This window comes from Coffea eugenioides, chromosome 5, assembly GCF_003713205.1.
Source record: "Coffea eugenioides isolate CCC68of chromosome 5, Ceug_1.0, whole genome shotgun sequence".
NCBI lineage: Eukaryota > Viridiplantae > Streptophyta > Magnoliopsida > Gentianales > Rubiaceae > Coffea > Coffea eugenioides.
In genome coordinates this window covers 29,780,421-29,797,666 of record NC_040039.1, presented here as the reverse complement: position 1 = coordinate 29,797,666, position 17,246 = coordinate 29,780,421, and the positions used below count along the sequence as shown (strand labels likewise).

At 36.1% G+C, this 17,246-nt stretch overlaps 3 protein-coding genes across 3 annotated transcripts; 1 reads left to right on the top strand and 2 right to left on the bottom strand.

The window, feature by feature from the left end:
• The first annotated feature begins 4,564 nt into the window (after nt 1-4,564).
• Nucleotides 4,565-4,912, top strand: LOC113771356. The gene has a single exon (XM_027315944.1). It carries the CDS (start codon nt 4,565-4,567, stop codon nt 4,910-4,912), a length of 348 nt encoding a protein of 115 aa, XP_027171745.1.
• Nucleotides 4,913-5,074: 162 nt separating this feature from the next.
• Nucleotides 5,075-7,066, bottom strand: LOC113772108 (putative disease resistance protein RGA3). Its single transcript, XM_027316658.1, has 2 exons — nt 5,626-7,066; nt 5,075-5,256 (listed from the first exon to the last, which is right to left on the bottom strand). Exon 1 carries the CDS (start codon nt 7,030-7,032, stop codon nt 5,641-5,643), a length of 1,392 nt encoding a protein of 463 aa, XP_027172459.1. The 5' UTR covers nt 7,033-7,066; the 3' UTR covers nt 5,075-5,256; nt 5,626-5,640.
• A 54-nt stretch (nt 7,067-7,120) lies between these two features.
• On the bottom strand, nt 7,121-8,481 carry LOC113771355 (putative disease resistance protein RGA3). Its single transcript, XM_027315943.1, has 2 exons — nt 7,223-8,481; nt 7,121-7,139 (listed from the first exon to the last, which is right to left on the bottom strand). The coding sequence occupies exons 1-2, from the start codon at nt 8,479-8,481 to the stop codon at nt 7,121-7,123; spliced, it is 1,278 nt and encodes a 425-aa protein (XP_027171744.1).
• Nucleotides 8,482-17,246: the final 8,765 nt, after the last annotated feature.

The window sequence follows — 17,246 nt, the reverse complement described above, 5'->3', positions numbered from 1 at the left end:
TGATTAGGCTCTAATATTGCCGCTCCCCGGCAACGGCGCTAAAAACTTGACGGGTTTTTACTTTAAGTGCAAGTTTAATTCCGAATTTACACCCGTTGGACTGCAAGTATACAGGTCGCAATTGTAGTACGAGATGTGTATCGGGTCGATCCCACGAGGAGCAATTTAAAATAATTATTAGATACTAATTTACTTTATTATTTAGACTCACAATAAAATTAAGCAGAAAATTTAGAATTAAATTCAACTACAAGAGTTCTAAACTAGAAAATTGCAATATCTCAAGGGGAGTAGAATTCACTAAATATTAAGATCTAGGGATGTAGATTCCACTTATGACACAAAAGATCTAAAATGAATTAATTCAACACTTGTTACTGCTCTTGTTTAACCAAGGATTCATTTCCAGAAATACCAAAATCACATTCTCATGATAATAATGGGTTAAAACAGATTAGTTTTTCCTAATCTCTTGGTAAATACTAAATCTGTTCTTATTCACACATGAAATGCAGATTTCATCCACTTGAATGTATTTCTATTCTCATGAATATACAACTCAAGTTCTACTTGTGTCATTCCATTATTTTTACCATTTCTCAATGAATAAAAATAACTATAAACCTGCTATTGGTGATCAAGCAACAACAAGTAATCCAACATACACAAGTAGATAAGTTAATACAAGACATAACAAGCATAAATCACAATCACTTCATATCATTTGGCCATAAGCTTCATCTACTCCCTAGATAAAGGAAATTAGCTACTCATGAATGATGAAACACTCATAACTTCATTAATGTAAATCATCATGAATTACAAATACAAAAAGAGTAAAGAAAGTCTTAGCCAAGATATGGTGAAGCCTTCCAAAAATCTCCTTTGTCTTGAACTTAGATGATTACAAGATGAAACCTCAATTTTTCTTGCAATTCCTAGGTAGAGAGAATATGTTTTTCTGTAAGAAGCTAGCTACGTCTCTCCCTGACCCCTCTCAATGTCTCTGCATAAAAACTACTCAAAAGCTCCATTTTTCCAAGTCAAATTCTATCCTTTGATTCCCAAATCTCCACTTTGTTAGCATAGTCAAAAACCAATATTTTTGACTTGAAAATAAGCCACTTTTCTTGCCCTTTTGTCTTCTGAATCATGTGCACCGAATTCCCTTGCATCTTATAGCTGGAAAGTGGTATGAACACAAGAGAATTGGCTGAGTCAAATTGCAGAATTTCGGCTATAAAACGCGCCTACACAAAACGCGGCATAAACTCGCGTTTTGTCTACTCGCGTTTTCACTCTGGCCTTATTTCAACTGCAATTTTCTCATTGATAAAGGCCAAACTAGCTTTTGTGCAAAACACAAAAGTTGTAGCCCTTTGAGTTAGCTTTCCAATGCTTCATGAATCATCCAAATCGGAGCTTTGTAGCCTGAGATATGATCGAAATACTGTCACCTGTTCAAACCTCTGTTTTAACTTCCGACCACAGAATGCAGCTTCTGTATTCCAACGTTTTGCCCATGAAGATGGCAGAAATGGATTTCGATGTCTTCATACGAATTGTAGGTCTCTTTCTTAGCTTTAAAATGGTATAAAGATCACCTCAATCCGATAAGTGTAGCTCCAGATATGGTCAAAATACTGAAGAGTGTCAAAACTGACTTGTATTGCATTTCCTCACTTGAACGTTTTTCACTTCATTCTTCTTGTTGCCACTTGAATTCATCACCAAATCTCTATTTTTTTACCTCATTTGACATCCTTTGGTGATTGAATCATCATTCCTGCATAAAAATGAAGTTTTTACCATTAAAATCAATAGAAATGCAATATTATCCACTTTTACCAAAAATATATAATTTTACCAAAAACCTCTTTATTTTATTTATAAAACTAAATAATCAACTCAAAATTAACTAATAAAATGCACTTAAAAATACGTAAAATAAACTCTTATCATATACTATTGATCCATAGGTGGTAGCTGTGATGGAAATTTTTGCCTAGTTGACAGATGGTTTTTGTGTTAAAAGGACACATCTTTTGTTGTTGAAAGATGGTCGTGGTTTATTGCTACTTAGAACCACTTTGAAATTGTCTGACTCGTAATAAGTACAATGCATAGCGGGTGTACCTGTTTTTCCCATTTTGTGCTCATAGACATAGAAGCAGAGGTTCTTATGTTCTCAAATGTCAGAAGATGAGAAAATTGTTTAGCGTAGGAACTTACGGGTACGTACCTCATAACAGGTACTTGAGGTGTATAGGAATCATCAACTTGCTTTGTTTGTGTGCACACCTATAACTTCATTTTTTGTTTCAAATGCAGACAATTTTGTCCATGGAATGCAGTCTCAAAACATTCACAGTGGTGAAATGCTTAATTTTCCTTTCAATGAATTCCAGGTGTTCCTTGCATATTTGGTGTTTTGACCTGTGATGACATGGAGCTGGTAAATTCGTGAAATTTCTCTTTTGCTTAATACAACTTGTTGAAAACTCATGGTTGACCTTTCTGATCTCCTATACTTATTTTTTTCATGGGTGTTAATAATTCATCATATAATTGTCATGTTGCTGTGTATGATAATCATCCTATGGCTAATTTTTTGTAAAATGTCTATGCTGATGGAAATTGCCGCCTTGATCTTTATCAGTATTCTACAAGTGTCCTCATTGGTACCCCATTTCTTAAAGTTACATTATGATAAATGCAGGCTCTCAATCGAGCTGGTGATGAGTCAATTTCATTTTGTTGAGTTACTTTCTTCTTGTCTCTTCATTTTCTTGTCATTTTACTCCATGGAGTATTTATTTGCTGTATAGGGAATTGTTTGCTTTGTAGATAGAATCTAGTTTGTGTTCTGTTCAAATCAAATATTTGGATCCACTTGACAAGGGTGATTTGACCAATTTAAGACTATGGTTTGCCTCTGTCTCTACTGGATTTTGCCCTTGTAACAGGCCTTCTCTCAATATAATTTAGTAGAATACAGCCAATAGTAATGCTTGGAAAGCAGCTTCTTACTTAAGCAGTGAGGTATCAATCGTCCAAAATGCATTATTTCTCAAGTTAAAAATGGGAGTTAGAAGGCAAATAAGGGGTTGAACTCCATAACGACCACTGGTGGATCTCTGTGATGTTGGTGGTTTCCCAACCATAGTTTCTCAGCAGGACTCTAAAATATCTAGCTTTTATTAGTTCCGAGTTGGATCTAGTTTATGACAGTGCATGTAGTTATCGGTAGGCTTCTAAATCAAATTCTGATTGATCATTGCTCATAATCTTGTCCTTCTTTAGGTCATGATCTTATGAGTAAGAAACTTTCGCAGGAAGAGTCTGTTTTTGCTGTCATAGCATATTTAATGGCATGATGTTCATTTTGTATCCTGGGTCTAACAAAATAATGTACCATATATTTAGAAGTAAATAGTCCTGATATGCATTTTCCTCTCTAATAATGTCTATTCATGATCCAATACCAAGAATGAATTTGTTTCCTTGTTTGAATTGTATTGCAGATCGAAATGGCTTCTTTGTTTGAACACCATCTCAAATTCAGGTGCTGTCAACCAACATTAGAGCTTTGTACCGTTGTAATTCTTCTCTTCTGAACCCTTCTCAGCGGGCAGAATAGGATTCCTTAGTCCAAAGATTTTGTGTTGTAATTCCCTGCATGCATTCAATCGTGGGCTACATTAGGTTACATGGAATATTTGTTGGGATTTTGTAAACCTTATAGAACAGTTTCTTCGATACTCTCATGCACTGCGTTGGTTTCTAATTTGATGTTTGTAGGGATTTTTGTCAATTTGTAAGCAAACTTGTTGGTGAAACTAATGCCAGTTTCTTGTCAAGCATGGTAACTTAAGTAGCAATCTAGTAGCATTGGGCAAGGTTCTGTTATTTCTTTGGGAATTGTTTCATATTTCGATTTTCTGGAAGCTGAACGGGAAGTACCAATTTTGTTTCTCGAGAGATGGAATTTTTGATCAGGTAGTGTCTACTTGAGAGAAAGTGACTTCAATTACGAAAGTCATTAGGCTAGGGCTGCTCAATTTCATAGTTAAAATATGAGTATTATGGATTAAATGATTTAACAGCCTTTATAGAAAGAATCAAAATATAACTTACTACTGGAGTTGAATATAAATACAATGAACTCTGATGCGTCAAAGTCTATTTTATCTTCAATCAACTTGAAGATAACTAGTTACATGTCTGAATTTTTCAATTATTTTTTAAAAATTGTTTCTATCAGGAAGGGGTATGATTAGGAAGTAGGGATGGGGAAGGCATATTTTCAACTAAGTATTGAACATATATAATAGTGAATAAACAAAGGACGATATTCAAATTTGGAATATGGATAATTTGAAGAAATAAAGACTGGTGGTTTGTTGGAAATGTCCGCCTCAGCCGGTGGTGAAATTGAATGCAGATGGCTGTTCGAGGGGTAATCCGGGAGGAGTGGCGGTGGGGGATTGTTCAAGGATTATGATGGAGATTCCTGCTTGGTTTTTCGTGTTGTTTTGGGGAGGCGACAAGTCTTCAGGCGGAGATGAAAGCTCTTCTTTTTGGTGTTCGATTAGGTGTGTCCTATGGATTCGTGAAGTTGCATCTGGAATCTGACTCCTTGGTGTTGGTCCGCATTATTCAGGGGAAGGTTAGGTGCCCATGGCGATTGCAGAGGGAGCTACTAGATCTGCAGCAATATAGACGGTATTTCGACGCCGTGTCTCATTGCTTTCGGGAGGCAAACAGACCGGTGGACAAATTGGCTAATGTTGGCATGGAGGCTAGGGGCACTGCAATTTATGATGCCTATACTGCATTACCTAGGTTGGTGAGGGGAGATATTTCTTTAGATGCATCTGGGTTTCCGAATTTTCATAGATACCGGCAGTAGGGGTTGCCTAGAGAGGGGCAGGGGGTTTGTGCTTGTATTCCTGGGGAAGGGTTGGTCCCGGACTTTGTACTGTGTGTGGTTGCATTAATGACATTATTGTTTTCTTAAAAAAAAAAGAAGAAATAAAAACTGGTTGAGTAACCACTTGAAATTCAATCTGGAAATTGGTGAGGTTACAGATGCTTTCAACAAATGATTTTGAACAAAGCAAGTGGATGTGCCTCTTCAACCATTATTTACAATTATTTGAAATTTTACACGAACCCAAGTGAAAAATTGACGTAGAGGTTGATCCCCCAATGCCTTCTGCTGTAGCTTCATTTTGAGCCATCAACGAGCATTATCTGGAAAACAAAGCACAAAACCAAAAAAAAAAAAGAAGGAAAAAAGACAAGACATAAATGGAATTCCAAACTCAAGGGTTTATAGTCAGATATTGTTAGAAATTTAGTGTTGTATTTACTAGTTAATGACTTGCATTTTCTCAATAAAAAAAAACCATTCTAAACTATTGATGAATAATTCATATTTTCATTATACATATGGCTCTGTTAACACTTGATTCATTATTAAGCATATGTCATATTCTACAAGTAGTAATTATTTGTTTGTTGCAAACAAAAAGCAGGCCTTCGTTTGTTGTAATTCTATAAGGAGCAATTATTTGACTTCAAAGATGATAGATACATAAAAAAATGTGTGAATAACCATACCTGAGTAGATTACTACTAATTGGATATGTGAACTTGAGGAATGTGTGATATCTGTTTCCAATCATCTCCTGTTTTGTCAGAGTATCGATCCCCCAACTTAGAGCAATGCCAAATATCCAATTTTTTGAGAGATGATATCCTTCCGAGGATGCGACGTGGTAGAATTTCAAGCTTTTCACAGTCATAAATTTCTAGCTCCTCCAGGCTCGGCATGATAGAGACAACAACTTCTTCATCATCTTCACTTAAGTCTTCCCAATTTGTCCAATTGTGAAAGGTATAAAAATGTAATTTTCTCAAATTCGGAAATGCCACTGCTTCAGCTGAGGATGATGACTCGGAGTTTGACAATGTATCAAGAGCATCAAGACTATTCTCATGTAGTGCTTTTGTAACTCCGAAGAATTCCTTACCCAAACATTCCAGCTTTTCCGCTTCCTCAAGGACAAGCTCTTCTAGGGATGATAGCTTCCACAAGGTAGACAAGGATGAGATGTTGCAGGGGCTAGCAATAATTAGCCTCGTCAAGTTATTGGCGTGAGACCTTGTCACAAGCCAACTTGGTAATTGTGCTCCTGGACAGTCATCTAGCCTAAGTCGTTCCAAGTTTGGAGGTGGTTCCATGGTTTCAATGCAACTTGGAGTTTCTATAAAGTGGGTCAAGAAGCTAAAGTACAAATTCATTTCACGCATATTGACCTTCTTTTCGAGCTCTGCACTCCCAAAATCTACTTCTTCATCAATATAAACGTCCAATCTTTCCAGTTGGTTCAGGTCCTTCAAAGTTGCCAAAACATTAGAGTTGCTGCTGACGATGAACCGAGTCAAACTACAAAGTGACGTCAGCTTCCTGAGTCCTTGTGGAATTTGACGTAATTCAAGGGCCACATGATTGAAAAGGTGCCTCAAGTGTACAAGGCCTTCAATCCTTTGAGGAAGGCACGAAAGCTTTTTACAAAAACTGATATCCAAAATTTCCAAATAATATAGATCACATATAGCTTCTGGCAGTGTCATGAAAGGATTATCACTTAAGTCCAAGTGCCGAAGATGAATCAACCTTCCGATTTCGGCTGGGATTTCAGCTAGCTCACAATCACATAAAGCCAGAGTTCTCACACATTTCAAACTGCAGAATAGATTTTGGGGAACTACTCTTCCACCTGGAAAAGTTAAAAAGCTCCGGAGCCTTCCAAAATCAACGACTCGAGAACTAAACATCTCCTGCTTAGTGCCTTCCAAACTTGTTAGATGACGTGCTGTTTCACTAGATGAATTTCTTCGAGTTCCATCAAGTGCATGACATTCATTTTTTGTGAGAGATTGTGCAAAATCATGCACTATATCATGCATCTTGCACCTTGTAACCTCATATTCTTCTCGTACTTCTTGAAAAAAGGAACGCATTGCCAAATTGTTGAAGTACTCACGACCCACCAGCTCCAAACGCTCACCTCTTCGATTTGGACGAACATAACCTTGTACTATCCACAGCCTAATAAGCTCTTCTATAACTATATCATGATCTTTGGGAAAGACAGCACAGTATGAGAAGCAACGTTTGAGCTCCGGGGATAACTCGTTATAGCTTAAATACAAATGAGGGAAAAGTTCCACAGCTGCTTCCTCCAATTGCCATATCTCACTGTCCAAAACATTCTGCCACTGTTGTACGGTATCTTTGAACCGTAACAGGCTTCCCATAGTCTTCGCAGCAAGTGGCAACCCCTTGCACTTTTCTGCAATTTTCTGCCCAATTCTTTCCACCTTTTTGTACAAGTCCCCTGATTTTTTGGCAAATGCTATCCTTTGCATTATTCGCCAACAATCAGAGTGAGAGATCATGCCTAGGTCGTGAGTATCAGTCGATCCCACCACTGTGGCCACTCTATGACTCCTTGTTGTTACCAAGATTACACTTCCGAGAGCCCCATCCTTGAGAGCGTATTGGAAAGGTTTCCACTTTGAGTCGTCCTCTGTCCAGACATCATCTAGGACAAGCAGGAATCTCTTACCGAAAAAAGTTTCTTTTATTCGTCGGATCAACGGATCCAACTCTGCTTCATGAGAACTTTTTCCAGCATTCTCAAGGATAGCTTTCGCGACCCTTTTCTGGTCAAAGGGATCTGATACGCAGATCCAATTTCTAAGTTCAAAGTGGTTCTGCACTTTATCATTATTGAAGAGCAGCTGGGCGAGTGTGGTCTTTCCACTACCCCCGGCCCCTACTACAGAGATAATTTGAACCCCATCCCTTCCTTGACTACTACTCTTGGACAAAATTTGGTCAAGAACCTTCTCCATATCAGCTGCTCGACCATAGACCTCTGATTCGTCTATGATTGAGGTAGTCATAATTCGCTGAAAATCTTGAGAATCAGGAATCCCCCCAGTTGAAATAAATTTGAATTGATCTGCCTCTTTCAAAGTTAATTCTAGCTGTCCATTTATTTTCTTTATTTTCTGAGCTATATCACTACGCACAGGAACTTGTTTGAGACAAGAACAAAGGGATGGGATAAAGGAACGAACCTTGTTCCGCAGTGTAGGCTGCATTCTGGCATTCTGATTAGTTCCCTCATTCTTTGCTCTGTGAATCATGAAGTTCCATTCGTCCAGCACATCATCCATCTCATATGTTATGTCCTCAAGTTTTTCTAGCCAAATTCCAACACTTCTGTCCTTCAGCCTTCGTCTCTCTGCATCATGCAGCACTTTTTCAATGGTTGCCAACTTAGAGGAGATATTTGCCACCTCCTCTTCAACCCCCATCACCAGGTTGACCTTCTCCCCAAGCTGCTTCACGGCAACATCACCCAGTACATCTATTATCTTTGGAATAAACAATTCAGCCATTGCTTTGTTTTTGAGGTACAAGGAGTATCGGCAATAAAATGTTGCGAGGATTTGGAAAGGATGTTTTGTTGCAAACAGAAGTTTGATACAAAGGGCAAAGGCGAACAACCAGAGTGGTTACTAATTAAGGACTACTGCTGCATTGTTTTTTTTTTTTTTCCCAAATACTGCTGCATTGTTATATAGGCGTTTTCTTGCTGGCCTTCCCAGTCAAGTTTTATTTAATTATTGCTACGTATTTAGACGGTACACGTGTAATAAGAGGATCCGCATTCCCACTGTCAGCTCCCAACCAAGTGAATTGGCCAACAAGATACTATTGTATCTCTGCATCGCATGACATGAAAGAAAGGGTACCCAATTGGAATGGGGCGGATCCATGTTCCTAGCTGCTTCTCCCCTTGGTGGGTTAAAAATTAGCCGAATCTTCTCTTCCACATGCATTCCCAGCTCTTGTGCTTCTTTCTGGTGTTTTCAGCCTAAAAAACTGATCCCATGCGCCTCCATGCTTGACGTCACTCGTTCCCTTCCTTTCTCCCTCTTGAAAGTTGAAAGTGATTCATCAACTACCTCTTAGTCTTTGTGTATTTTTATATACCTTTTCAGTTGATTTGTTTAGCCTTTTTTGTTTGCTTTCAAAATTTCAAATTGGGCCACACAATAATATTATACTATCAATTTTCGAGAGATGGACATGTGCATGTGGTGCTGGCGTAAAACTAAAATTAGGAAAGAAAAAAAACATGGGATTGAAGTGAAGAGGGCAATGTATATCGCTCTGGGACCGTACACAGCAGCAATAACCAGCAGCGCTGCAAGCACAGCAAGTATTAGACAAAACCAGCTGGAAGCTTTCGGGTCGAAAAAAGTCCTAAAAAAATGCTTGATTGAGAGGAACTTTAGCCATTGTTCCATATGAAAACTTCAAATAATAGTCTCTAAACAAGCTCATAGGCTAAGGCACCGATGGTCCCGAAAAGAGCAGAGCTGCATCGATCAGATGAAACCCAAAATGCATTCCATTCCATTGGCGTTTTCCACGTATTCCACACTGCGTATCATCTACACACACTCACACACTCTTTCCCTCTAAGAGCACCCATCAGATCTGGCAACCACCCCTATTTCGGCACGCAGCTGTCTCATCTGATATTGGAACAAAATGCAAATCGAATTAAATAGCATATCAAAAAAGAGAAGCCTTGGAATGAAAATACGAAGGGAAGGGAAGGGAAGAAAAGGGAGAAAAGAAGTGGGAAGAAACGAAACCTCTAATGGACGGCGACCATCTAAGCGAAGACCTTCGGGGTTCACGTACTCCATCTCCGATTGCCGTTCTGTAATACCCGGTTATTTTTTGACAAAGATATTGCAAAATTATCAAATAAATAGATATTATTTGATAATAGATAAATATATATTATCACAAGAAATATTATTGTGTAGTGGTAGTTAGTTACTAATAAACATGTTGTGTTAAATTATTAGTGCACTCCTAATTTATCATATCCCAACTACTAAGGTTAGTGGGTAGTTTTAAGGATAGTGGGAGGAAGTTGGGGAGAATGTTATGTGACTTACCAACCATTATCAAAATGAACTTCCCCTGAATTTTCTTATCCATCAATTGCCAAGAATAAGAAGAATTTGTGTGTCTGCATCGTCTAGGAAAATACCCTGCATCGTCTAGGGAAACAGAGAGAACAAGAGATGTAAGGTGAGAAGATGACTGGGAATTTGACCTGGAGTTGAGGGTACGCAAGACTTGAACCTTTGTTAATTTTCTTGTAGAATTTCTTCCTCAAGCTTTGAAATTTAGGATCGATTTCTCTATATGGTTTTAGACATAGGACGGAATATTGTATTATCATGATAAAATTTTTTATTTCTTTCGGTTGAAGTGATGAAATTTAGAATGAATGTATAAGCCAACCATCTATATATTGGTGTTGTTATACAGAGTTTTTTTTTTTTTTTTTTCTGCATGGAAGTTTGCAATCAATACTAGTGTTGTTTCTGACGTGTCTAGGTTTAGTATAATAAGACAAAAGTATTTAACTAGTATCAGTAGTATTACTGATTTCCAACACCGATGAAATATCCAGAAATTTTTAGGAAAAAGAAAAAAAAAATAGGGAACAAAAGAGACCAAGAGATCTGGTTAAAGCCACGGAACTATTAGTTTACCAGATGCGCGAATTCAAAGAATAGATAAAAACACACAGTCTACTGCACCTTGGTAATTTGGGTCATACATGGTTGGCGGATTTTATTTTTAATTGTTCATGAAACTGTCTAAAAAGGTAAACTGTCTAAATTAGCAAACTTTTTAAAGCAGAAAATCTTTTATTTCGGGAAAATATATGAGCACATTTTAGAGAATGTCCAAGAATGTTTTTTAGGGTTATTCAACATAGAAATAAGCACTTTAAGAACCGGATATACGAGCTAATTAGGTTATATATGTCAATGGTTATAGGTTTGGAGCGAGTTCACGAACATATGAAGAATCTCTTCAATCGAGCAGATTGAGATAAGTGATACTTACCTTTCTGTATTTTCGAAATGTTAAATATAAATATTATTCAAGTAAGAGCTTTATTTTGATATATAAAGAAATGGATTGTGTATACTTATTTGAAATGTTTTGCAAGCATGGAATTACGAAACCAGTGGCATATTTTCATGAAATAAATGAAAATGCATATGATGTATGAAATGAGCTCTAAACAATCAAAAAATAGATGGTAGGGCTATAGTCCTAATATGTGATATTATGTTAGCCATGGGAGTTAGCATAGAGTCCGACCGATTGACTTATGTTATTTTATGTGATCAAGGGATAATCACGAAACCTTTTGATCACCCTCTTAGAAAGGGTTCAATCTCTAGATTGAGCACTCAGAAATGGATATTACATGTACTTGTTTATAAGTTATGTTTATGAAATGACATGACATGATTGATATATTTTATGATTTGCGAATATGTTCAATGAATACGATATTATATATATTTCTATTCCATGTTCAGCGAGGGCCATCTCTAGAACTTGCGGGACTAAGTACAACGTCGAACAGGATCACATACTCCATTTCCAATGCCCATTGCCCGTTAATTAAAATTTCCAAAGAAGCGGAGGGTCTCAACTTGTGATTAGTATCATTTGAGATTTTTTTTTACACATTTTTTGAGAGCAGGTTGTGCTGGCGTCATTAGTATCATTTGTTTCTTGGACAATGGTATGATACCGATGTTGTTAGGTGACTTAATATAAAACAATGGGAGTTGATTTGAACATCCGGTTTTCTTTCCTTTTGTAACAGTTTAGAACCTTTTGCATCCCTGTTTTTGTGAATTAAATAATTCATCCAAAAGTATATGTAACTTTTCCAACTAAATCTGTAAGATTGTCTTGCAAAATGGTAAGTTTTAAATACTTAATAGAATTTACCTTTTTAATATTGAATCTTACCATTTATGTAATGAAATTTACTATATTTTTTGTCATAAGGTGTATACACTATACACTGAAGCACAAAGGAATAGAATGAATCTATTGTGCCTCAAGTATAAAAAGTAAAATGATGTAAATCCTCACAATGTTTTTCCATTAAATCATATTTGTTTTATTTCAGAATTAAGATTTGTTTGTATGTACAACAATAAAGTCTGCATAGGATCTACGAATATTTGTTAACTTCCCTCGTCAGTTTACACCTTATGCCCACCTCAAATGCCAATCACTGCATGCTATGATTGAGAAGCTTAAGCAGCAACCCTTAACCTTTAATCATTCTTTAATTCACTTTTGAATTGTTTATTCATAAAGATGGATTATCACTTTAAGATGGGTCACTGACCAATTTAGCAGATAGACCAAACATTAGAGACTAAAACTGCAACTCTCTCTGGAAATTATAAGATTGTAGCACAGAATCACAAAAACTTTTCTTTGGTTTACTAATGCTTTTGCATCTTCCAAAAAAATTTTCTATGGATTTCCACGTATTGAATTTGTAGAGTCTTAATTTCTTCAATTTTTCCTATGTCCTTAATTCTTCCTAACATTTTTATCGTCAACTTGTTTGGGAATTTCTAATGAAGAAAAGTGTTGGCAAACTAAACCAAATCTAAAATTGTTTATTTATTAGTTTTATTGGAGTTAGATTTTAATAGTTGTGCAATTTAGAAATTTATGTTTTATTTAGTAATTTCTCATGCAAGTGGTTTCTTTCCAAACAAATTTGGTAAATTATAAATAGGACGTTATTTAGGGTGTTTTCTAGAGAGAATCTAGTAGAGTTTGTCACGTTTTCTATTATGGTGTAACTTTCTTCATTGTTTGAAATTTTAGTAATATTGTGAGTTGATTATTTTCTTCTCTCCCACATATATTTTGAGTGTTTGTTTTATCCCTTCAATTCTGTAACCTTGCACATATTGATTATTATTAGAATCCTAAAATTTTGGGTTCTACAATTGGTATTAGAGCTAGATTATGAGGTTAGTCTTGGGCATTTCTACTGTGAGAGAATTAGGATATAAAGTTGTCGAAAAATATTTAGTTAATCGAATTAGACCATAAATTTAGCTCTGAAATGTGTAGTTGGTGAAGGATTTGGTCATAAGATTGGTCCTAAAATTGTTTGATTGTTACGAGTGTGAAAATACAGATCGAAGAGGAATCTTGTCAAATTTGTTCATTGCTACGGGTTGTCAGATTGAAGGATTTGATTGGTCAATCAACCAAGAAGGCCAGAAAAACTTGACAGAAGAGAGAGAAAAATTTATTCAAGTATATGAATTGTTAAATAATGACAGAATATTAGAGAGATATCTGATTGATGGTGACAATTTTGCCATATTGACTCCTATAAGCACAAATAGACATATATATTTTGGTCGGGTTTTAGCAGTAGACAAATATCTTAAACAATGTAATTTGAATGATATTCTTTGTTGGGTTGATGCAAGCGAGTTGCCTAATATATATAAGTAATAAAAGACCTTCTAAAAACCATCCTATTAAGCAAACTTATGGAAAAATCCCTTGTGATTAAGCCAACCTATGGAAAAGCCCTCTATGGTTATATTTTACTTTTATTTATTTATTTTGTGCATAGGAATAAGGTAAGTTGTATTTGAAAGTTTTTGTTTATTTATTTTGTGTATAGAAACAAGGTGAGTTTTATTGGGAAACTTTTGTTTATTTATTTTATGTATAGAAATAAGGTGAGTTGTATTTGACAGTTTTGGATTGTTTTTGAAAATTGTATGAGTTCTAAGGGGTTTAATAGGTATATTATCTAAAAATTTTGATTTAAAAAATTATTTTCCATGTCAAGATACCACAAACTCTTTAATTTAAGTGATTTTTGTCTTTTTTTCATATTAGTTCAAACCATGAGGTACTGGATTGTATGATTTGAAATTATAAGGGACTTTTTCTATAGATTTGCTTAACCAAAGGGAATTTTTCTGTATTATAACTCTAAGGGTGCAATGGGTATATCAATTAAAAATTTATTTATTTCTGATACAAATACTTGCAAAAGAAGCGCGTGTATTTCAAACCCATTAATTCTGACGATTTTCGTTGCTTTTTTAAATTAGTTCAAACCACGAGATACCGGAGTGTATGTTTTGAAACTATAGATGACTTTTTTGTATATTCACTTAACCTTAAGGGGCTTTTCTATATTTTATCTAAATAAAAAATCTCGCGGTCACATGCAAAACACATGCTCCGTTAGTGGCATTTAACCATAATCATATTGGAATGAGCCCAGAAAGCACAAAATTACTTTCTCATCTGACACCTAATCTGCACTAAACTACGATTGCTGCATACCTTATGCTAGCTGCACCACATTGTCATCTTCTCCTGCAGTTGTATAAAAAGTTTTCTTACCAATCAACCTTATATATTTTTGAATAATCTATGTTGCATTATTTTGATGCCTGGAACCCACAATTACAACCGCAGTGTCTTACCGAACTCCACTTGCAGATTTCCATCTCTAAAAAATGGTGTATTATTGTGTACTAATTGGCTTTCCCCGTAAGTCCACAGCAGCTTCCTCAAGTATTTCAAATTAGCCGGCTCATGCCTTTTTCTATCAAGTATCAAAAGCAACCTTATGGTTAATTTAATCTCCCTCGTTTTGTTTTTAGCTCCTTAACTTGTCAAAAGGGATATGTTCAAGGATGATGTAGATTTTCTACCTAGCATTGACATCAACTGGGTTTACTTTGTTACAATCATGCTACCTAAAATCGTTAGTACTAAAATAAAACTCATCCTGTTCTTAATTCAAATCATATTTATCCGCCATGGAGAATTCTAGAAGTGAAGCCCACCGCCTGTTTTGTTTTATACTGAGAGCTAAATAATCTCACAACTGAACATGACAGAAACAGAATCTAAAGTCCTTGGAAAAAAGATATAACAAAATGAATTAAATTAATTAGCTCTACTCCAAAGGGCATTCAAATTGTAGTATGATATTACTTTAAGACAATTGATATATCAAAAAAAAAAAGAAACTAACTAAAAAAAAATACTAAATCTTTCCAAGACTCTTTCTGTGACGGCCCCACCTTACCCTAAGGCGAACCAAAGGGTTCGGCGGACCGCCTGCCCAACTCTCGCCGGGATTCAGTCATTCACCTCAAGGAATTGAAGATAAAATTTACAAAACAAGCGAATACCGATCCCAAACTGAAAACATAAACTTATATACGTTCCTATCTCCAAAGGAATTACAAAATTCAAATATACAAAGGTTCACAATTCCTCATACATCCAACCCTTGCCAAGTGCTAGGGCGAGAATCCTTACAAAAGAATCAAAAGAACTAGACTAAGCTAGTCTATACAGAGCGCTCGTCCTTACTCGCGTCCCCTGTTAAGGAAAACAAAACTACGGAATGAGCTAAAAACTCAGTGAGGTTCCAAACACATAAACAAACAATAAGTTCAATACATAACCATAGATAGCAAGTAATTTAAGAAACATGACAATATAAAGCAATAATAACATTCATTAAAAGGATACGTGCTCACATGGAGCCATTCATTCATTCTTCTTTCATTTCCTTATTCCTCCAATCATTTGAAAATGCATTTTGTTAAGTAAAACCCTTCGTTTACATTGACATTCGTTCATTCATTTCATTTCACCCCCTCCTGGACGTTGGCCAGGCTCCACCAGATTACAAGGTAATACTCGAGTATACCAAACGTTCACCCAAGGTCACTAAATCGCCCGACCGAGTCCGCTTCTGGCTCGAGTCGATCAGTAACGAAGGGCAGGACCCAGTTCAGCTAAGAGGCTTACATTCATGCACAACTAACATTTAATCACTTAAACATTGAAAATTTCACATTTCATTTAGGTCGAGTGCGATAAATTATACACTCGCCTAGCAAAATTCATTTGTAACAAACATTTATCATTTAATCAAATATCCACAACAAATCATATAGTTCATGGAAACATAACAAACAAAGAACACTCACCTATTTACGCAAAATAACGTCCAAAGTATCCTTTCGGATAACACCCTCAATCACCAAGGAACTCTAATATAATCAAAAGAACACATTATGCTTCAACCATCAAAGATTTAAGTGATTCAAAGAAAATTCGAATACGTACTAGTACAAAGTATAAATATGATTTTGGTAGTGAAAAGAGTACATTGAAACCAAAGGACATAAGTAAAATATTTGTAAAACCTATGTTCACTCGTAAAACTTTAAAATCTCCATTTGAGTCGAAGTGACAAAGAAAACGTATTTCTATTAGTTGAAAATTTCATTTTTCCAAGGGTACAAGTTTCGGCCGAATTCTAACTTATATACCTCGATAAAAGAAGATGTAAATACCCTAGATGGTTCACGTGGTATTTGCTCTTAAGCCTTACTCAAGTCGCAAGTATATCGACCTAGTTCTCGAGCGTAAATTGGGGCAGCACGCCCTTTGTATTTACCTATTTTCCAGCCATTTATGGCTTCATTCTTTTCCTTAATCAATCCCAAAGTCACACACAAAATCATCTCATTTCAATAGCCATTCCATAGGCTCCAAGTCATACAAGTACAAAATCAAGCTAGGAACATGTGCGGAAATGAAGGTTGAGTCAAGAAACAAAAGACAGATTTGACGTTATTTTGCGTAACGGACACAACTGAGGCTACACTTATCGGATTGAGGTGTAATTTATAACGTTTCGAATCTAAGACAGAGGGCTACAATTTTGATGAAGACCACTTAGTCCAGTTTCTAGTGTATCCAAGTCATATTCCCAATTTACAGAACCGGATTCCTACCAACAGGCTAGTTAACTGCACTACATTCAAATGGCCATAACTCAAGTTACCGAAGTCTGATTAAGGCGTTCTCAGGGGCGTTGGAAATCTAAGATATAGTACTACAACTTTCATGTTTTGGCTAAATACTAGTTCAGTACATAGCATGGTGAAAAGACACGACCAGATTGGTGAAATATTCAAAACTGATCACTGGATTCACCTAGGGCAGTCAGGGTATTTCGGTCTTTTCATAGGCTAAGTTGCTCCGATTGAGCTGAAATTTTGCAGGAAACTATAAAACATCATTCTATACAACTTTCATTCTTTATGTCAAGCCTAATTCGGCCTCTAACATGGTGAACTAGAACCGGGCAGAACAGGGTACTCAAGGAGTTCAATTCTGGAAATTGAAGGATTCAAGGTATATTTCACATTTCTAGCTTACA

What these genes read in the sequence shown, in the direction of transcription:
- LOC113772108 (XM_027316658.1), bottom strand. Translation starts at nt 7,032, where the DNA reads ATGCGTTCCTTTTTTCAAGAAGTACGAGAAGAATATGAGGTTACAAGG.
- LOC113771355 (XM_027315943.1), bottom strand. Translation starts at nt 8,481, where the DNA reads ATGGCTGAATTGTTTATTCCAAAGATAATAGATGTACTGGGTGATGTT.
- LOC113771356 (XM_027315944.1), top strand. Translation starts at nt 4,565, where the DNA reads ATGAAAGCTCTTCTTTTTGGTGTTCGATTAGGTGTGTCCTATGGATTC.